Genomic DNA, 23,102 nt, shown 5'->3' on the forward strand with positions numbered 1-23,102 from the left:
GCAAGATGAGCCTGGAAGGAACACTGCATGGATTCTTGGGTAACAGGATATTTGTCTAAGACAATATTAGAAAATGGAATTTTGGAGTTTCTGAGTGAAACCAAAACTTCTGGTGATTTAGAAACACTAATCTTTTGACTATGTTTAGGATGGATTTAGGTGAGAAAAGGGTAGTGATAGAAATAGCATTCTTGCTATGATTGTTGTTGTTTAGTTGCTAAGAAATGTCTTGCTCTTTGCAACCCTATGGACTGTAGCCTACTAAGCTTCTTTGTCCAAGGGATTCTCCAGACAAGAATGCTGGAGTGGGTTGCCATTTCCTTCTCCAAGGGATCTTTCCAACCCAGGGATCAAACCTGCATCTCTTACATTGGCAGGCAGATTCTTTACTACTAAGCCACCAGGGAAGGCCCCCATTATGCTTACAGTTAGTCGAATGTGATCCAATGAGTTGAACCACGCTTTTTCCGTGAAAAGGCTCTTGGTGAGCAGGTAACTGTTTTTCATAAGGATATAATTAAAATTATACCTATGTCTTTATATTGAATTAGAGCATTAAATGACTTATGAAAATACTATATTTCATCCTTATAAACTGCAGTGAGTTTAATGTTTATAACTAGGTGCTTGTACTTGTGCCTTGAAAATATAGTGCTAAGTTGATAGGCTATAACTTCTTCTTTTAATACTGTTGCTGGTTTGTTACACTGCCGTGAGATGTGAGTGCGCAAAGGTAGCACAATATTGTGAGCTCTAATTCAAGCCGTATAGAACCTCGTAAACTTAGAATTGCTTTTTGATATGTGGGGTTTCTTTTGTAGAAACAAAAAGGAAAAGATACAAATCATGTTTATATTTTCTCACTATGTCAAGTAATCCACTATTTGAAGTTTTCCAACATCATTTCATTAAATTTTAAGTTGGAGTCGATCCCCGACCCCCTGTTTATTAAGATCTGAAATCACCATAGACTTCATAGTGAATAAGCATGTGCAATAGTAGCCAATTCCATTAAGCCTAATTATATTCGTATACAGTCTCATGCCTCATCTGTGAGTCTTTGGGCTAAAGTTTATATAAAGGAATCATCTATTGAGTACAGTTTGAATTACTCTTTCAATTTATGTTTCATTCTAAGTCTAGAACTCTGCAAGTGAAGTTTTTGAATACCACAGACATTCAGATATAAAATACATGTTTAGAATTTTATCCAGTGTGTGTTAACTGGTACAGGACCATGTATATGAATATATGAAAGTATCCAGATATTCTGTCAGCTGATCACAAATGTTTTATTCTTACCTACTTTGTATAAAATGTATAACTCATAGGTGTGGGTAAGTTATTCCCAAGCTGTGTTTCCTTAACTATAAAGTAAAATGCTAGGGATGGACACCAAGAAGAACATTATCAAATAAACAAGTCAGAAACGTGTTTGAAAAATATCTTGACCCATGTAACCGTCATGACATCTGGCCACATCTCATTGCAGATTTGCTTAATGTAGTGCATATAAACCATTCTCTGTTCAGGTACACGCTTTAAATCCATATTGAAGCTAATCAGTAGTAGATTAAGGCCCCTTCTTTTGAATGTGCCCGAGATTCCACACTACAAACGGCTTGGAAACTGGACTTGGAACAATGAGGCAGGGCATGAGTTAACTGATTTCTTTTGGTCTTCATTCAGTAGTGGATACAGCATAGTTAGATTAGTTCCAGTTAGCCAAATAAGGAGAAAATTTAGCATAAGCTTGGCTCGCACTGTAGAAACATCTGCACTGCTGAGACGAACTCATAGCTCTGTGGATACAGACTCCAGATGAGTAATTTTAGTACCTATGTGTAGGATAAATTTCAATTGATAAATTAACATGTGCATCAGTTACCATTTCTGTGTGGTCTAGAATGAATTGCTCTTGCTAAACCATAATGTCACATCTCCAGGTCTGTAGGTCTGTTTATGAGTGTGAGTATAAAAAGTAGCATACCATCTTTGGCAACCTTTATCTATTCTGAATATGATATTGCTGTGATTTCCTTTTTCATGAATTCAGCTATCTTGTGGCTCAAAAGAATAATCTCTGAAAGGGACATGAAATATTACCTTAACCTAGAATATGAGACTTCTCCACAGCATTCCTGATTATCTCCCATGTTAAATCATGATGTTTGAACCTAGACTGTTTTCCCTTCACACTTTCCACCCCAGCAAAACTTTTATCAGATTACCTGGAGAGTTAGGTTTGTAAGAATTAATATACCCCCAAATAAAATTAACAGTATTTCACACTGAACACATTGGAATTTGTTATTGACTAAACACTGGTAGAAAGTTTCCTTACAAAATTTAAACCAAGACCTAGGAAATTTTGGCCTAGTTAAAATAAATCTATAAAATAAAAATTACAGTAATATAAATATGAGCAGAAAAACTTGACATGAAACCCAAACTGATGAATGAATCAAATCTTATTGTGAAATGCACTTACAATGAAACCAACCCCAGTAAAACTTTTTTTAAAAAGTAGAATATAACTATGATGACCATAAATCAAGAAATTAAAATTGTTAATTCAAATTAACTCTAGAGAGTAAAACTGCCAGGATCCATCAGTGGTGACAAAATTCATTCAAATATGTTTGCAATCATAAAGAAATCCTTTCATGGTCAAAGCATTAGGGTCACAAGTAATCCATCTATTCACAGAAGGAGGTTCAAGATGGCAGGCTCCAAATACCTTCTACCTTTTTATATACAACACCATGGTAGAGGAGGCTTCTCTCATCATGCTTTATGCTCAGTAGTGGTCAGTTTTAATTTATTTATTTTTTGTTTTTCCCTACCTTTGCTTAATTATCTATGTATCTTTTTACATGTTATTTCAAATGAGCATCACAGTAGTTGTATGAGCTGAATTTACTGTTATCCCATTTTATAGCCCAAAGAAATGAAACAAGTTACTGGAAGACTCACATGGAATAGGGGGCCCAGACAGGCTAGAAATTTAAAAAAGTCTAATTCCTACTTAAAGATTTTTTCATTCTGCCACAGCATAACTGATAAATTCTGATGATCATTTATCTTAAGCAGTCAATCTGTGAAAGACTGTTCTCTGTTACTATAATTGGTGGTTAATATGGACCATCTTTCTTGAAACTGCTTTTGTTGTTCACTCACTCAGTCATGTCCAACTTTTTGCAATCCTATGGACTGCGGCACGGCACACTTCCCTGTCCATCACCAACTCCCAGTTTTCTTAAACTCATGTCCATTGAGTCGGTGATGCCATCCAATCATCTCATCCTCTGTTGCCGCCTTTTCCTCCTGCCCTCCATCTTTCCCAGGATCAGGGTCTTTTGCAGTGGGTCAAATCTGTGCATCATGTGACCAAAGTACTTTTATCTTGGTTTTCTATCAAGAATACAGGTGTGATTATCTTATTTGGGGATGATTGTGACTCATCTGAAAGATTTATTCTTCATTCCTTGTGTTTCTCCTAGGACCGCTGAGGTTCCTCTCCCAGACAGAATCTATCACTGCTTTCATGGGCGACACAGTGTTACTCAAGTGTGAAGTCATTGGGGAGCCGATGCCAACCATACACTGGCAGAAAAACCAGCAGGACCTGACTCCCGTCCCTGGTGACTCCCGGGTGGTGGTCTTGCCCTCTGGAGCCTTGCAAATCAGTCGACTTCAACCGGGGGACATTGGGATCTATCGATGCTTAGCCCGGAATCCAGCCAGCTCAAGGACAGGAAATGAAGCAGAAGTCAGAATCTTATCAGGTATTGCAGTGTTCTTTATTCTCTTCAGAATTATATTTTCTAGAGTAGTTTGAATAATTTTTCCTTGAACACATATTTGGAAGTTATGTTTAAGTTCTGCGTTGTTTATTGAGTTTAGTTTTATATTTTCCTTCTTCTCTAACTGATCATTAGAAAAGGATATGCCAAAAGCTTTTCTTACCTTTTCATGTCTTGTGGTAGAACTTTCCAGAGAAACGGATATTTTCGTTATGATTGACTTCATTCACTCATTCCATTAATACTTAACAAGCGCTGGTTTGTGCAAAGTCCATTGCTAAACATTATTATTATTATTTTTAAAATTTCCTTTGGTAATAGTCTAAGAAGTAGTTACCTTTATCCCTGTTTGCAGAGGATGAAGGTGAGGTTTAGCAAGGTTAAGAGCCTTCCCCAAGTTAACACTGAACATTCGTGTGCTCATCCATATATACACTCATTTCTGAGAAGCATTGCGCTAAGTACTAAGGATCCAGAAACAACTAAGACTGACACAGAGCCTGGATTTTTTGAGTTCTGGACATAGAAGTAGCTGCAATCCAGTGTGACTGATATGATAAAGAAAGCTGTTTCTCTCCATCTCTTATCTCCCTCTCTCTTCCCTGCAAAATCCTTAAGACTCTGGCCTCATTTTTCTTTCCTAAATAATCGATGATTGGAATGGACATTTTTTAAGATCCTGTCTAATAGCTGCTGTCTTCTTAGGGATGTGTTGGGTTGGCCAAAAAGTTTTTTTGGATATTTTGTAACATCCCAAATGAACTTTTTGGCCAGCCCAGTAATATCTGCTTTCTCATTTAATTTTATTTCTGGGATTTGCTTAGACTCATGTGAGACTCAGAAAAAAAGCAACACTTAAGTAATTGTGACAGATTTGCTGTCAAAGCACTGACTTTGGCTCTGTCTCAACATCCTGGGTGTAATTATTACAAGTCACTCAGCTAAGTAGAGGGTAACATCCATATGTCATTCCAAATGCAAACTGGTAACTCGATTCAAAGTTTCCAAGACTTTAGTAAGGACGTCTCTAAAACCTCTTCTAACTCTTTTGTGGACTCTTTGTCACAGGGATATTGATTTAATTGTGTCAGTAACCACCAGTGACACTGTAAATGTAGTGTTTATTCCCAGCACGGGTATGCATTTATTTAGGCAGCCATTAGATACACAAAAAATTTAAATATTTATATTCACATAGCCTAAATAATGCATCTCGGTCAATCAGATGAGAAACCCAGGTAAGCCACGTGGGAAATTGGCAAGAATATGTTTGATTATCTTAATATGACCAAAAAGTCTGTTTTCTAGCGGTGTTAAGGGATAAAGTTGGACTAATTAAATATTAAATCTGAAAGGGAAACTTTTGAAAGACATAGGGACATAATCATCAGATCGCCGTTTACATTTATTTGCTCACCTTGTGAAACACATTTGCATTGTAATCCATGGGGATTTATTTAAAACCGAATTTCACATTGTTATCCAGCTAAAGTCAAGAATACATAAGTGTACTTTGGAGGTGTACAGGTATTTTTTTACCTGGATAAAAACTACCATTTTAAAAAAATTATTATATCTAATATGTATATTTCTGCAAGTTTTATGAATTCAAATAAAAATTCCACAAAGGAGTTATGAGCTAAGGTACCAAACAGACCTGTTCTATTAGCATACTTGATTAAGCCTGTCTTCTGTACTATTGATTCCATAAAGAATCTGTTGAAGGGCCATGTTTGTCCCATTTATCCCCAAGATTGCAAGTTGGTTTAGAGGCCAAATCTATTGCAAGTACAAAATTGAGTGAGAGTATGAATAAATGGATGAATGCTCAATTTCAGCTTCTTTTAGCTGCCTTTGTGATTTTTCACATTTTTAAAATGATGCCAATGCTTTCTGAATCAACTTCTACTTTCTAGAAGTTCCAATTTGAGGAAGTCATAATTGCATAGATATAGTGTCCATTCTCTATACAAATGCACATTTAATAGGGTAACATAAACTCAGTTAAAATAGAAGCCTATTGTATTAGTAACATGCCGTAGAAGCATTAATGTAACCTATATTGGTACCACTCTTTAAAAAATAAAATTTTCCACAGTCATTTAAATATTATGTTGACGAATGAATACATCTATTTATGATTTAGTTTAAAATTCTAATTTGAAGTTTTGCAGCTTGATTCAATACTTGTTTTTTACCACAACTCATAGAGTATTTTCATTTTGTGATGTGTGTGGAGAGTTATCCATTTCTAAATCCAAAATCAAAATCACAATGAGGTACCATTTCATGCCAGTCAGAATGGCTGCGATCCAAAAGTCTACAGCAATAAATGCTGGAGAGGGTGTGGAGAAAAGGGAACCCTCTTACACTGTTGGTGGGAATGCAAACTAGTACAACCACTATAGAAAACAGTGTGGAGATTCCTTAAAAAACTGCAAACAGAACTGCCTTATGACCCACCAATCCCACTACTGGGCATACACACCGAGGAAACCAGAATTGAAAGAGACACATGTACCCCAGTGTTCATCGCAGCACTGTTTATAATAGCCAGGACATGGAAGCAACCTAGATATGCATCAGCAGATGAATAGATAAGAAAGCTTTGGTACATATACACAATGGAGTGTTACTCAGCCATTAAAAAGAATAGATTTGGATCAGTTCTAATGAGGTGGATGAAATTGGAGACTATTATACAGAGTGAAGCAAGCTAGAAAGGAAAACACCAATACAGTATACTAACGCATATATATGGAATTTAGAAAGATGGTAACAGTAACCCTGTATGCGAGACAGCAAAAGAGACACAGATGTATAGAACAGTCTTTTGGACTCTGTGGGAGAGGGAGAGGGTGGGATGATTTGAGAGAATGGCATTGAAACATGTATAATATCAAATAAGAAACAAATCACCAGTGTAGGTTTGATGCAGGGTGCAGGACACTTGGGGCTGGTGCACTGGGATGACCCAGAGAGATGGTGGTATAGGGGGGCAGGTGGGAGGGGGATTCGGGATTGGAAACACGTGTACACCCATGGTGGACTCATGTTGATGTGTGGCAAAACCAATACAATATTGTAAAGTAAAAAATAATAATAAAAAATTAAAAAAGCGTATAATTTTATATCCTTATTCAAATTAGAATACATTTCTGATCATCACTTCTATGTATCAGGTATCTAATATCACCAAGTAACTAAGATGCATAAAATGCATATTTTAAGAATTAATCAATTATTTTGGAATACTGTGTTTCAGCAAGCAGTTGAAGTTTATTCACTACACAAATACTTTGTTCAATAAACTTTTGAGTGAATCTTCTGTACTTGCCATCACACAAGTCGCTAGGGATACAGAGTTGAAAGATAATGGCCCAAAAAGTATTGTCTAGTGGGAGAATCAGACAAAGCAAGTAGACAGTGTTTTGGAAGAAGAAATAGAGTGCCATGAGTTATAGAAGAAACACCAATGTACCAGTCTTGAAGAAAAAGCAGTAGGTGGGCAAAGAGAAGATTACAGGAGGGTCAGCAAAACCGAGAGAAGAGAGAGAGGTTTTTCAATGGGGAACTGCCTTCATTTGGTTTAACTGGGCCATGAGGCATAGGAGGTGTTGGTGGAAAAGCTGGAAGCAAGGGTGATAAACCGCAGGGAGAAGGATGTGGCAGAATGTGCAGCATTAATTCTGGAGAGAATTGATCAAAACTGCTCCTAAAATGATATCAGAAGGGGCTGAGAAGGGCAGCTGGATGGGGGGATATTAATGACAGGTCTCTTGAGACTTACCGGATGTAACTTAAGAGGGCAGTATGGCATCCTTCTCAGTTGAAGCTAGGTAGCAGCACTTTTCCTGATATTAGGGGCAAGTTATCGGTGTTACTGTGGCTCAAATCAGATTACAGAGTTTAAAAAGAAATTTTCCCATAACATTGTATATTTTCAGGGCTAAATGAGTAATTATTTCTTTAAAGAGAGAAAAGGTAACTCATTTAATCTGTCGATTAATGTTTTAAGACACAAAATTAAGAGGAATCATACATTTTTAACAGTGGGTTCTGTTAAAGAATTTTTTGGGGGAAATATTTATAACGAAATACTAAGGAAGAGTTGAAATGGTTTAAAATGTCTCATTGTCTATGATGGTGAACATAGGAGAGCTTGAAGCAGCCATTAAGATCGTCAAGTTCATTTTATTCAGATTTCATCATGTCTGAGTGCCAAACAGTAGATTGAATTGCTGAATTATAAATCTTTGGGCACTAGGTTGACTAAAATAACTGGCCTCTACACTGGAACTCTGATTTCAGTTTTCTTAATGACCTAATTGAATTGATCAATTGGTTATTCAGTCTGTTGTTCATTCGTTCAACTATAATTAGATGACTCTAGGTCCTGTATAGACTTGAACTAAATATCTGTATAATTAGAGACATTGGCTTTTAATGGAATAAATTGGACTAAAATATACTTTGAGTGATTTTTCTCTATAATATTTATTTTTATTGGAATAAATTTTAATACAAACCATTCCAAAAGGCATATTACTTAGAAGGAAAACCATGCGTGGGGAGTTTTAAAAGAGTTTCAGAATTTGTTCATCAAGAAAAATTTATTATTAACTGATAGGTACATTAAACTTTGTAGTCTGATTAAATGTTACCTATATTTCAAAGTTAATTACACTTTGCTACCATTTAGCTGTATAATTTCTACAAAAGAATGGTCTGTAGAGGAAATCAAAGAAGACATGTTCTTTGTTTTGAGATTTACGATCGAACCAGACAGTTAATTCATACAGCCATATGACTAACATAACACAAGGGATGGTAAATTTAGGCAAACCTCTCTAGTTTCAAATCAGTGCAGACAAGGAATACATCAATTCTAGGTGGAAAATTTGCAAGGTCTTCATAGAGATGATTACTGTTCTAGATCACAGGAGGTAACCGTTTGTAGAATGATAATAGCAGATGATAAATCTGGAGTTAGAAGCTGAACCCACCTTATGAAGAACCTTGAATCCCATGTCTAGGAAGTTAGACTTGATACTATTCACTTTATTGGTGATTGGGAATGCTCAAAGGTTTTTGAGCTATGAATTTCATGGCAGAAACACACACTCCGGAAAACAAACACAGAAGTGAAGAACACATCACATTAGTGTAATACTGTAATACCTGATAGTTTTGGATCATACTTAATGTTTTTCCCTGTGTGGAAGGATTTTCCCATTGTTTGCTCTCTTTTTTTAGGCTACCTTTGAATAAAACTATTCCCTAAGCCATGCTATAAACAGGGTAAAATAATTTCTTATGCTTCTCTTTTATATCTGCTTAGAAAAGAGCAGTGTTCTTTGCAGCCCTGTTTACAATAGCTAGGACATGGGAGCAACCTAGATGTCCATGGGCAGATGAATGGGTAAGAAAGTCGTGGTACATATTCACAATGGAGTATTACTCAGCTATTAAAAAGAACACATTTGAATCGGTTCTAATGAGGTGGATGAAACCAGAGCTGATAATACAGAGTGAAGTAAGTCAGAAAGAAAAACACCAATACAGTATATTAACGCATATATATAGAATTTAGAAAGATGGTAATGTCTTTAGAAAGACCCTATACATGAGACAGCAAAAGAGACAGATATAAAGAACAGATTTTTGAACTCTTGGGAGAAGGCAAGGTTGGGATGATTTGAGAGAATAGTATTGAAACATGTATATTACCATATGTCAGATAGATCAGCTGTCCAAGTTCAATGCATGAGACAGGCTGCTCAGGGCTGGTGCACTGGGACAACCCAGAGGGATGGGATGGGATGGGGAGGGAGGTAGGAGGGGTTTTCAGGATGGGGAACACAGGTACACCCATGGTTGATTCATGTCAATGGGCAAAAACCACCACAATATTGTAAAGTAATTAGCCTCCAATTAAAATAAATTAATTTTAAAAAGAGCAGAATAGAAGACCATATTATTTCTTAACCGTGTGAAGTTTGTGTTTCCTAAGTATTATACCAGATATAATCCAGATTATATGAAGGAGTTAGTATGTGGGATATCATATATATTTTGATGGATTAGGTTCACACTGAATTACTACTGATTAATCAATGAATATTTAAAATTCCCAGTTTGAACTATTATTATATAAAAGTTGTAAAACAAGCAGGGAACCTGACATGAAAGTACAAGTCTTGGTTTTCCCACTTGCTGGCTGTGGAGTTAGAGCAAATTGCTTAATCTAATCTACATTTATTAACCTTCCTAAATGTAGAAAGTAACATCGTACATTTCACAGGGTGGTTATGAAGCTTAAATTTTATTGGCTAAGTGCAATGCCTGGAATTGCCAAACCCTTAGTAACTATCCTGATTACTTTGCATCCTAGAAATTCCAACTTTAAAGATTTTGATTCTCATGTCAAGATTATCTTTCTGATAATAATTTACTTGACTTTGATTCTGGATATCTGAACATTCATTAACCTACTGGTAGTTAATTGCACATGGTTTGTGCTACTTATCCACAGTAGTCTCTTTCTGCATTTCCTTTACACATCTATTAGAAATCAGAGTACCCCATACCTATTTCCTCTCTAGTAACTCATTGATACGTGATTTGAATCCTTACCTGCATCATTTCTTTGGCTATATGAGATACTACAAAAGGCACTGACTTAGAAATAAGGTTTAGCAGATGGATAAGACTTCTTGGTATGTGTTCTTTATTAGTTATTACCAATTAGTTTAATCCTCTAAAATTCTTGTTTTCTTTATCTGTTAAGAGGTTGCAGGAGATCAGCCTTTCCAAATCTTCTCACTACCAGGAATCATTTTTATTATTATATGCACATTCATCCCCAACTCTGCCTTTATGATGGTAATATTTAAGAGTAGAAATTTTCTAGACAAATTCTAATGATTAAAAACTTTAAAGCCAATGCTGAAACATAACAAGTACAGGCCAAAAAACGATCTCATAAAATAGGATATTGTTCTACTACACTGACTTTAAAAACAAGTTTTAAGTCAGTTTATTTTTGCATAGAAACCTGACTGAAAGAAAATCTGATACTTTTTATTGTGTACTGCCTATTTAGTCAATAAAGTTCATGACGTGATTTGCCTCCAACCCCAGATGATAACTTTATCCTGCCCAGAGCCTGAGCTGGGAAGAGCACAGAAACCAGTGGACAGTCATGTTATATTATATGAATTGGTTATTCATATATTAGTTATTAGGTCTTGAAACCAATGCAGAATAACTAAGATGACCAGTGTTTCACAGAGTTGATGAAATCCCATTCAGATGCAACAAAGTCTCAAATATCAGTAAGTTGAAGCTGACTTACTATTGGATATGTAAGACCTTGAGTAGACAATATCCATTTGGTTTTGAATTTGTTAATAAGTACCTGGGGTAATCAACAGGGTCCAGGTTGAAAATCCTTGGAATACTGGGGGCGGGGGGGCATTTAAGACATTTTTCTTGTTTCATCCTAATATCACTAGTGATCTCTCCTTCACAAAATCCACTAGTTTTTCTGTCTTTATTGATTATATATTCTAATCTTAACTTTCATTCCCTGAAAGGTTATTGTTTCACATAAGGTTAAAAGCAAAAACGATGTGCTTGAGAGTGTTTGCCACCATGAGGAATACTCATTTCTTGAAAGGAGAGAGCTTGTCTTTTCCTAAGGGTCTGCTGGGCTGACGTATGGTCAGCTCTGCATTTACTAGGAATATGACACTTAGCAGCCCTGGATCAGGTAGTCTTCCCTAACCTAAACAAGAGGCTTTCTCTAAGGATGTATGGAAGCAAAACATAGCCTCTAAGTTCAGAAGTCACAAAAAATCAGTGAAACTGGTTGTCTTCTTCAGTCCTATTAGAAAGACACTCTTTCGTTAAGAGTATAACTTTGCTGATTCAACATTGGCCAAATAGGAAATATTTCAAATACTTTTGGTTGGTTCTTTATAAGAAAAAAAAGTTAGAATAACAAATTACTTTTCTGCAAAGTTTTAAGTGCTGCATTATGCATTTATATAAATTATGAAGATTTCTGGGTTCCCTAAACTAACTTTGACACATCATAATGGCAACATTTGTTTTCTGTGATTCTACTGTCAGCTGTAAAATTAAAAAAAAAAATCTTTCTATAAAAGAAAAATCACTTCCTTCAGATGTGCTATAAAATGAAACTGATAGACTCAGATTTTGCCTGTGAGACAGAAGGGCTATATCCACATGCCAATGATAAGAATAGACACTCCCTCTCTTCTTCCAAGCTCCAACTACAAATAGAAATGTGTGTGTGTACATGGAGAAGAAAAGAGGCAATATGAACAGATGTAGGAGTATTTACAGAGAGAGAATGCCATTTTTAGTAATGCATTGGTGTATAAATGAGGAAAGAAAGTAACAGAATCCTAGAGCTTCTAAGAAATGGCTCCCTTTTCCCTCTCTGTTCAAAGCTCCTTGGCTTTCTGCCTGATGGAGTTGTTTTTTCTTTTCTTTTTTTTTGAGGGGGGTCTCCAAGATTGGAGTCTTTTTCCCCCAGTCCTGTGGAAATCTTGTAATCAGATCCAGATGGGCTTCCAGGTCATTTTCCCTGAAGATTCCCAGGCCCTTTGTCAGGTCCCCAGATTGGGAAGCCTAACGTGGGGTTCCAAACCTGCACAGCAGTGGGAGAACTCTTTTGGTCTTATTGTTCTTGAGTTTGTGGGTAACCCACCTGGCGGGTATGGGGTTTGATTTTGTCGTGATTGTGCTCTTCCTACGGTCTTGCTGCAGCTACTTCTTGGCCTTTGGACTCAGGATATCTTTTTTTTGGCGGTTTCCTTCATTCTCCTGCAGTTGATTGTTCAACAACTAGTTGTGACTTTGATGCTTTCACAGGAAGAGATGAGCGCACATCTTTCTACTCCACCATCTTGAACCAGAAGCTGATGGTTTTTGTTTTTTTTTTTTTACTAAATTAGTTTTGATTCCTGTGATCCATGTGAATTAGGCTGATTTTTAATGAAAGACGTACTAAATACAGAGTTGCTACTACTAAGTCACTTCAGTCGTGTCCGACTCTGTGTGACCCCATGGACTGCAGACACCCAGGTTTCTCCATCCATGGGATTTTCCAGGCAAGAGTACTGGAGTGGGTTGCCATTGCCTTCTCCTATAACTGCATAGTGATACACCAGTTCAACTTACTGCTAAGGGGGAAAAACACCATTTAATGAGACATGAAGACAAAGCATAAACCTGACTAAGGGCAAACACGCTGTGGACCACAGCACGGCTATGACCAGAGCAAGTGGGGGGATGGGGGAGGAGAGATGGATGGGTAAACTACAGCCTTGGGGGGGGGTGGGGTCTGGATTGACGACTAAGTGGACAACAGGATGAGACAAGAAATCCAAACCAATGATGAAAGCAGACACACCGTCAAAGAACTTCAACAGCAAGGAAAACATACAGAACTGTTCTTTAACAAATACTTGGGAAGAAATCAAACATGAAACGACAGAGTTAGGAGGAGTGTAATGGACTTTTTGGCTCAAAGCACATATTAGGGCAGTACTTGCCACATGGCTCAGTGGTAAAGAATCCACCTGCCAATGCAGGAGACACAGGTTTGATCCCTGGGTCAGGAAGATCCCCTGGAGGAGGGCATGGCAACCCACTCCAGTACTCTTGCCTGGAAAATCCCCTGGACAGAGGAGTCTGGCGGGCTACAGTCCATGACGTCGCAAAGAGTTGGAGCTGACTTGAGTGATCACAAGTGCACACCCATTTTAATGTACCTACTTACGTTTGAAAACGCATAGTGGCTGCTGAATTTCCTGAAGCAGAACTCGATGGGGGATGGCTAAGGAGCCAGCAGGTAGACAGTAGGTGAGCTTGAAACCGAGGATATAGACACAGGAAACTAGCTCTGTGAAGTTAAATCAATTTGTAACTCTTATGCCTGGGAAGAAATCAAAGCGAATATCCTATGATAGCCTGCAGTGCCCTTTTATTTCCAGCTGGAAAAGTGGTTTACATTCTGGTGAAGCAGGAATTTAATAAGGAAAACGAGTATACAATGGGGGGTGGGAGGTTTTACATTCAGAAAGCATAACGATTAAAAGCAAGGAGTAGTTATTCTGAGGAAGACAGTCATTAAGTTGTAAAAGCCGGTATTGCTTTTCTTGCTGACACAGATGCCAACAGTCCATCATTGAATTTCTCTATGCCTCAATTATTGTTTAGATTCTGCCATCTAAGCTTAGTGTCAATATTCCTAAAGAGTAGTTTAGGAAAATGGCCTCGTTGGGAAAAATAAATAAATCATTGTCATTACAGGGTAAGCTTGCTTTCCAGTTTGCCCTGGGTAGTCCTGATCATACCTGATGTCCTAGAATAATTACAAAGAGAGTTACCTTTCATTCTGAAACATATCCCAGGTTTAATAATTTATATATTCAACCTGGTCATGGATCATGAAGGAACGCAAAATAATGTGACCCCAAGGCATTTGGGAAAACCTGTGAATGCAGAGTCCAATCTAGCTTCTAGCTGGCCTAACAGATTCAGTAAATTTGGCCAGTATAAGGGCTAATAGAAGCCTGTGTAGAAACCTGTTTTGTTTTGTTTTGGGAAATGTCTTTAAATGGGAAATACTCTCTTCACTTTCACTAGCGCACTTTCTCCGTGTCCCTTTAGGGCACGCGCTCTGAAGATAGTTGAGCTCTTCTTTCTGAATATGTGAAATGTAAGTTAAATATGTCAGGTTATATATTTCAAGATGCTTTTTAACTTGCTACTGCAAGTTAGACAGTGATAGGGAGACAGTGATAGGAGATTCTTAAGTTTTGCACTCTTCCCTAACTGATGGTTGGTGATGGATGGGGAACAGGAGAGGAGGAAAGGAGGAGTATATTTAACTTATTCCTACTTCTACCTGAAAGATGCAAAATTATCCCCATGTTGAAAGGAAATGGGCTTCTTGAACATCTAAGAAAACTGGGTGATTTATTCGGACTGTCGTTTTGTCAGTTCTTCAAAGTATGGTCTGTGAATCCCTGGCGTTTCTCAAGATGGCGTCAGAAGATCTTTAAGGTCAAACCTTTTTAAATAATAATCCTAATATGTTTGGGGGCTATTTTTTTACTTTAGTGACTAAGAATGTCTTTGAAGTAGTAAAAATTATGAATTTTATTAATTCTTGATTCTTAAATGCATGTGTTTTTAATATTCTGGATGTCAAGATGGGAAATATACTCAAGATTATGAAAGTACAGAGTTTTCTTAGAGGAGTAAACAACTTACGTGATCATTTGAGATTCAAGATGAATTAGCTACTTTTTTTTTTTTTTCCAGAACATCATTTTTACTTGAAAGGACAATCAACAGGAAAACTGTAGCTATTCAGACTTGAGTACTAGTTAGACATTTTCTCAAAAATGAGAAAAGTGAGTCAGTCAGTGCAAGGAAAATAGCATTTGCTGCCAACTATGAAATTCAAGCTTTTAAGTTAAAATTAGAAATTTGGAAATCTTGTATCTGCCACTGGGATCTTGACAGCTTTGCAACGTTAAAAGACCTTTCTAATGGGATTGGTTGTGATAGTAACAAATGAGATTTTGTGATACTGTATAATGAAATGTGTCAACATTTGGAAGATCTGTCTAATTCACTGTACCATTCCAAATGACCATTGATTGATATGACAGGATTAAGCATGGACAAAAATATGTTCAAGATGCAAGGTAGACCGATGGATTTTTATATAACACAGCACAGAATGTTTATTGATATGATGTCAGATTTCACATTACAACTTTCAGGAAACTATTTATTGAGTTTTATTGCCATCTTAAAGGATAAAATCTGCAATTCTCTGAAAAGCTGTTAAAAATACATCTCCTTTTTCCAATTACATATCTATTTGAGGTCATATTATTTGCATGTAATTCAGCCAGATCTACATATCAGAACAAAGTAAATGCAGAAAGTAACAGAATAATCTAGTCATTTTCATTTAAGCCACTCATTACACATGTACAGAAATATAAAGTACTACCACTCTTATCAATTTTACTTTAGAGAGTTTTTTTTTTTAATATACTGCTTCTGGTGAGATTTGAATAAATAGTTAACAAATAAATATTTTCATCTATTTTGATTTTTAATATTGTAACTGTTTAGAGCTATAACCTGTGTAAACAGAAGCTCTTTGTTGCCTCCATAATTCGTAAGAATGCAAATGGTTCCTGAGACCAGAGAGTTTGAGATCCATTGTTTACAGTTTTATTCATTTTCCTGGTGATTGTGTCTACAATCTTCTCTAAGTCAGATACTAGGTTAAGACAAAGTAGGCCAATTTTTTCTTTTTAAAAAGTTATAAAGAAAGGAACGAAGGGAGAGAGGAGGGAGGAAGAAAGAAAAAAAAGCCTAAGTAAAAGCAGCATGTTGCCATAAGGTGTTTCTACAATTTAATGCAATCTGTGTGTGTCAGAGATCTGTATCACTGTAATGACTGTTCTCTTCTTATTTCTGTACCTCCTGTTGGCCTCTGAGGAGGATTAGCTGTACCTCCACCAGCATGACAATGAGATCAGATCAGAGAATCAGGCTAACATTTGCCTCCCAACAGGAAAAAGATAAACTGGATTTTAGTTCGGGCAAATTGTGACTGCTTATAATCCATTTAGAAAGCACAGTTGTGCCATGTGTGCGTTCGCTTCCACGAGTATCATATGGAAAATGTCTGCTTTTGAATTTTATAATATAAAAATTTACATTAGAAGAAAAATCAGTGTTTTTTTCTGATTGATTTGAAAGCTATTGAGAAATATGTTTTCTCGAATTCACCCTTGCATTTCCTTCCCAATTTAAAATTTAAAACATATTACACGGACATGAAATTACATATGTCAGTTTGAAGAATAAAAATAGAATGATCATTTGTGTACATATCACCAATTTAAGAAATAGAATGTTCCAGACTGGTATTATATGCCATTTCCTTGTGAAATTATGTTTTTTCAATCTACTAGATTTTTTTCATATTCCATTAGCTGAATAATTCCATTTGGGTCTGAATAATCTATACCCATATAGCAATAACAAAAATAATTTTATGAGTAATTACTAATTCCATCATAACTCAATTAAAATCAATTTAGTCAACAAAAGTCATGACCTAGAATTTTAAGTTCACTCTGCTTAGGACTTTTTCATCTGTATCATTATTGAGCCTGGAAGGAGAATTTTCATTTTCTCTTAAGTATTTGCCTTGTGCTTTAATCATTAGCTTTTATAATTTCTTTGTTCCTCATGTAATTTTCAACCACTTTGCAACACCAGAGTTTCAAATAACTCCTTACTCTTAAAAAAAAAATTGTTCTTAATAAAAAAAAAATTTTAGAACTCAGAAAAATCCAAAGATGGAAAGAATAACCACCCACAGTTTTATCACACAAAGATAACCTTGGCAACTGTATCTCCTTTCTTCCCACTTTAAAACTTAAATACATTTTCTTTATGTTCTAAAATAATAATTCAAAGGACAAAAATAAGGGGTACATCAAGTTTAATCATGTCTCTTTAAATAGCCAGAATCACCCTAATACTGAACACAAATAAAAACCAGAAAAGAAAAGTCAAAATAAAAACAGCAACCACTCAAAAGGTTACTTGATATTTCAAATTGCTGAGTTTTTGTTTTGTTTTCATGTGCGTGTTTTAGTTATCTACTGCTGCTGCTGCTGCTACTAAGTCGCTTCAGTCTGACTCTGTGCGACACCATAGACGGCAGCCCACCAGGCTCCTCCATCCCTGGGATTCTCCAGGCAAGAACACTGGAGTGGGTTGCCATTTCCTTCTCCAATGCATGAAAGTGAAAGTGAAGTTCCGCAGTCGTGTCCGACTCTTAGCGACCCCATGGACTGCAGCCCACCAGGCCCTCTGTCCATGGGATTTTCCAGGCAAGAGTACTGGAGTGGGGTGCCATTGTCTACTGCCCTATATAACAAACCACTCCAAAATGTAGTAACTTCCATTATGTCTTACAATTCTGGGGTTTATCTCAGCTGTTCCTCTGCTCGTTTCACTTTGATTCACTCAGACACCTTTGACCAAGGTGGAAGGTTTAAGATGGCCTCACTCACATGTCTATTAGCTGGTGTTGGTGTTTGGCTGGAAAACTCAGTCTTCCTCTGCGTGCCTTCTCATCCTCCAGTCGGTAAGACCAGTATAGTTGTTCAGAAAGAGCCATGGCAGAAACTTGTAAGGCCCCCTGAGGCCTTGTGTTCAGAGCTCGTCAATTTAATTCCCAACACAGTCAAATAGTCAAAGCAAGATATAGGGTCAGGCCAGATTTAAACCATAGCAGTTGTACCCTCAACTCTGGACTGGAGGAGCTTAAACAGTTTGTGATCATATTTAATCTATCACAATGTTGTAAGACGTATGAACTATTTACTATTAAAGACCATTTCTGTTTTAGCTTTGAGTAGTACTTCCATAATCTTAGAATTTATCAGATTCAGTAATTACAGGGAAACATCTTTGGGGAAAGGAAACCAAATTTCTCTGCTAAAGACTGACATTTCCATATGTATGAAGGGTAACACATATAACACATGAGATTGTCATATGTGACACATTGTTATATGTAACAGATTGTCATGTGTGACACATTGTCAATATAAGGGTTACACATACAACACATGAGGTTGGAGTAATTTAGAACATATTTGTTGTTGTTTGGTTGCTAAGTCATGCCCACACTCTCTTGTGACCCCATGGACTGTAGCCCACCCGGTTCCTCTGTCCATGGGATTTCCCAGCAGGCATACTGAAGTGGGCTGCCATTTCCTACTCCAGGGGATATTCTCAACCCAGGGGTTGAATCTGTGTCTTCTGCATTGCAAGTGAATTTTTACCACTGAGCCACCAGGGAAGCCTAGAATATATGTGCTCCACCTAAAAATAGCAGATGGTGATTTTGTGGCCCTGAGCCCAGTGATGCCAATATTTTAAGATAAAGTCAAAAATCTCCTTTTTATGGCTGAGGACAATTCCTACCATTTTCTATTTGTGCCACAATTTCTTCCATTCATCTGTTGCTGGACATTTAGTTTGTTTCCATGTCTTGGCCGTTGTGAATAGTGCTGCTCTGAACATAGGACGGCACATATCTTTTTGAATTATAGTTTTGTCTGGATATATGCCCAGGAGTGGGATTGCTGGATCATATAACAAGTCTGTTTTTCATTTTTTCAGAAACCTTCCTACTGTTTTCCATAGTGGGTATACCAATTTACGTGCTCACCAACAATGTTAGGAGAGTTCCCTTTTCTCCACATCAGGGATTTTATTTTTAAGCAACATTTCTCCTGCAAAACATTTTCATTTGATTTGAAAATTCACTTTCAAGCAGAATTATTAAACAAACCACCAGCAATTTTGAAAAACAATTGTGACATTTTATCTAGAATATTGGTTTAATAAAGATTAACACGTTTTGAAAATTCTTTAAATATTTTTATTGTGAAGAGTATTTATTTTTGTTGCTGTATCAAGCAGAAACAGAGAAGACTAAGAAAGTGTGAATTTCTCTTTCTTCATGCAAAGAATATTTTAGATGACAATTACTCTCCCAGCTATTAACAAGAGAGTTGGTGTTCTTTTATTCATCTGCGACCAGCTCACGTGGAGTTGGGTCCAGTCAAGGGAACTTAACAGCAGTGTTGACCTGTGTCGCAGACCTCTGCCCACCTCACTTCTTCCTGATCACCGCCGCCGGCCCGCAGGGCGTGTGCGCATGCTCAGTTGTGTCTCTTTGCAACCCCCACGATCTGTCGCCCTCCAGCTCCTCTGTCCGTGGGATTTTCCCAGCAGGAATACTGGAGTGGGTTGCCATTTCCTCCTGTAGGGGATCTTCTCAACTCAGGGATTGAACCCGAGTGTCTTGTCACTCCTGCGTTGGCAAGAGGATTCTTTACCACCTAGCCACCTGGGAATCCATGGCCCCCAGTACAACGTATTTAAATTTAACATCCTTTGACATTTCCTTGTCACTCCAATCCTGGTTTTGAAGATGTCATTGCCTCATTTTCTTTGCTTCAACATTTTGCTTTGGGTTGGCAAAATGAAAGATTATATGCTAATCCTATTTAATTCATTAATTTGTAAACAGCCACAGTTAAGCCTTTATAGAGAAATGTGGGTTTTAATGGGGACCTGGAAATACAGCTTTTCATCTTAAAGAAATAGAAATTTACTCAGCGGGTCAGATCAGAGGATATTACATGGCTGGGAAGATTTCCTCCAAGTCCACCTTCTGGTAATAATGCTGTTGGTGTGTCCCAGGTGTTTGGAGGGGAGTTTATTTGGTAGGTGAAAGAGGAGCCCTTAACTCTCACAGAACTCTTTCATGACAGTCTTGAACCTTGTGCTTAGGAATATATATATATATATATATATATATATATATATATACACACACACACATGACTATTTCACTTGGTATATCATCTTAGCAATTTTTGGATCAAATGAGTCTGTGTAGAATGAGTCTTTAGGTTGAAAATGGGGTGCACATATTGCTCAGCTCAGTGCCCTGTGGTCTTAAAAGCGTGGGGGGTGGTTCACGAGGGAGGGGATATATGTATACATACAGCTGATTCACTTCATACAGCAGGAACAGACATACCTTGTAAAACAAGGATACCTCACTTAAAAAAGACACTGTTTCAATTACCTGCTGGTAGCTGAGTAATGTCGTATAGCCAGAACAACAGGAGGATGGGTGTTAAGGAGTATGCTCCTCATTTGTCCAAAATCTCAGCCCTAGTGACAAACACACTCTTTGGAAAGTTGTTCAAAATAAACAGAAGGGTTAGAAACAGCTAAACTTATTGTTATAACAATAAACAAACCAACTTTAGTGTAACTTTGATCTTGAAGACAACAGCTATTTCTCAGTATCTTCTATAGTACTTGTTTAACACAGTTCTAACATATTATTTTTAATCTTATATCCCAAGCCACAGAAGCAATAAACAAAGCAGATGGAAGTGGAATGGATATTGTGTTGTTGTTATTTAGTCACTAAGTTGTATCTGACTCTTTTGCGACCCTATGGACTGTAGCCCTCCAAGCTCCTTCTATCCATGGAGTTTTCTAGGCAAGACTACTGGAATGGGTTGCCATTTCCTTCTTCAGCAGATCTTTCCAACCCAGGGATCAAACCCATGTCTCCTGCATTGTCAGGTGGATTCTTTACCACTGAGCTACCAGGGAAGCCTGGAATAGATATTAGTGGCAGGCAAACTGAAAACAGCAAAGAGCTTTGGGTGATAATGTTTAGGAAAGTTGCTGATACTGTCTTGTTCTTTAATGACAATCAGTCAACAGGGCCTGCATGAGTGACCTGTAGTCTCAAGCTTTTTCCCTTTGCCTTTACCATGGTGTTACCAGCAGCCAAGAATATTTTAATATCATAATCTGAGAAACTAGACATGGAAAAACACTTCTAGGAGTCTGTTTTAAAAGTTTCATTGGCATCTTTCCATTTTTCTTTCCTTCCTGTTCGTCACAGCATTTTGTAAAAAAAAAAAAAAAAAAAAAATGGTTCCAGCTATATCATTTTTCTTTTCAATATCATAACAGATGTGATCTTGTGTTTTCTCCCATAGATCCGGGACTGCACAGGCAGCTGTATTTTCTGCAAAGACCATCAAATGTAGTAGCCATTGAAGGAAAGGATGCTATCTTGGAGTGCTGTGTTTCTGGCTATCCTCCCCCAAGTTTTACCTGGCTACGAGGAGAGGAAGTCATCCAACTCAGGTATGATAAATGCAAGACTTTCATGAAGCATGTGCTCCTGTTTAACTTTCTCTAATTTGATGTAAGTTTCTATTAATACTAGGGGTTTAGATGATAATTGAATAGTCTTTTCACATTCTTGGCATTAGACAGAACATGAAAGACATTTTTTGTTGTTTAGTTGCTAAGTCACATTCTACTCTTTATGACCCCGTGGACTGTAGGCTGCCAGGCTCCTCTGTCCATGGGATTTTCCAGCAAGAATACTGGAGTTGCTAACTCCTCCTCCAGAGGATCTTCCCAATCCAGGAACTGAACCCTGCCTTTCCTGCATTGACAGGAGGATTCTTCACTACTGTACCACCACCTGGGTAGAGCCAAAATCCATGAGATCAATTATAAAAGGAAATTTAGAAAGCCAGGGTTGCCCTTGAGATGGTTTCTACCCACAGAGCCTTCAGAGAAGGTACTTTGGAGGATCTGAATCTAAGGAGGTGGTATAGAGAGTCCCAGCTATAACAGATACTCAAGATGAAACAGAACTTGGCTGGATTCAAGTTACCAGATGTTAGTATTACGGCTTAGTTAGAAAACTCTTAATAGAATGAAACGCAGTTGGAAGCATTTTGATCAAAATGGATTGGTTTTCATTTTAGAAATTAGTTTTATTGATTTTGAGATTTGATGTGGTACTTTTAAACACATATTTTATAGCAAAATAGGTTCATAGGCAATAAGTTCATCTGTAAGTTTCATCTGCCTGAAGTATTTTTTTATGTAACAACGCTGCATTGTACGGTATCACAACACTTCTGAGAGTATGAACGCATGCAGTGAATCTAGTTGCAGCTTCAGTGTGTGAAGATGTGTTCAAATATGACCAGGCATGCACAGTGCAGTATGACACGGAACTTTGCACAAAGATTACTGAATTGGATGTCAGGACATAGGCCATGGACCCCCACTGGGAGGAATCACTTCTCTGGACCTGCCGTTCTCAAACCCAAAACTGAGAGAATCAAGCCAAATTATGTCTTGTTTCTTTACAGGACTGACATTAATTTCAAGTTTGAGTGAGTGAGTGAAAGTTGCTCAGTTGTGTCCGACTCTTTGCGACCCCATGGACTATACAGTCCATGGAATTCTCCAGGCCAGGAGTGGGTAACCTTTTCCTTCTCCAGGGATCCTCCCAACCCAGGGATCGAACCCAGGTCTCCCACATTGCAGGTGGATTCTTTACCAACTGAGTCACAGGGAAGCCCAAGAATTCTGGAGTGGGTAGCCTATCCCTTCTCCTGCGGATCTTCCCGACACAGGAATTGAACCGGGATCTCCTGCATTGCAGGCAGATTCTTTACCCACTGAGCTATGAGGGAAGCCCCAGTTTCAAGTTTAATCAGCTTCATTTCTTTGATTACAGTCTTCCAATGGGAGTGGTTTACCTTGAAGGAATTTTTGATCAATAGATGCACCATT

The 23,102-nt window shown here is 37.5% G+C and overlaps 1 protein-coding gene across 1 annotated transcript in view; it reads left to right on the top strand.

Annotated features, from left to right (window-relative positions):
* The window catches only part of DCC (DCC netrin 1 receptor), an 813,847-nt gene that overhangs the window by 121,716 nt on the left and 669,029 nt on the right, over positions 1-23,102 (top strand). The window contains 2 exon segments of the mRNA XM_068993780.1: positions 3,504-3,788; positions 21,497-21,647. Coding sequence (XP_068849881.1) covers positions 3,504-3,788; positions 21,497-21,647 — 436 coding nt within the window.

Source organism: Capricornis sumatraensis, chromosome 21, assembly GCF_032405125.1.
Source record: "Capricornis sumatraensis isolate serow.1 chromosome 21, serow.2, whole genome shotgun sequence".
NCBI classification, from domain to species: domain Eukaryota; kingdom Metazoa; phylum Chordata; class Mammalia; order Artiodactyla; family Bovidae; genus Capricornis; species Capricornis sumatraensis.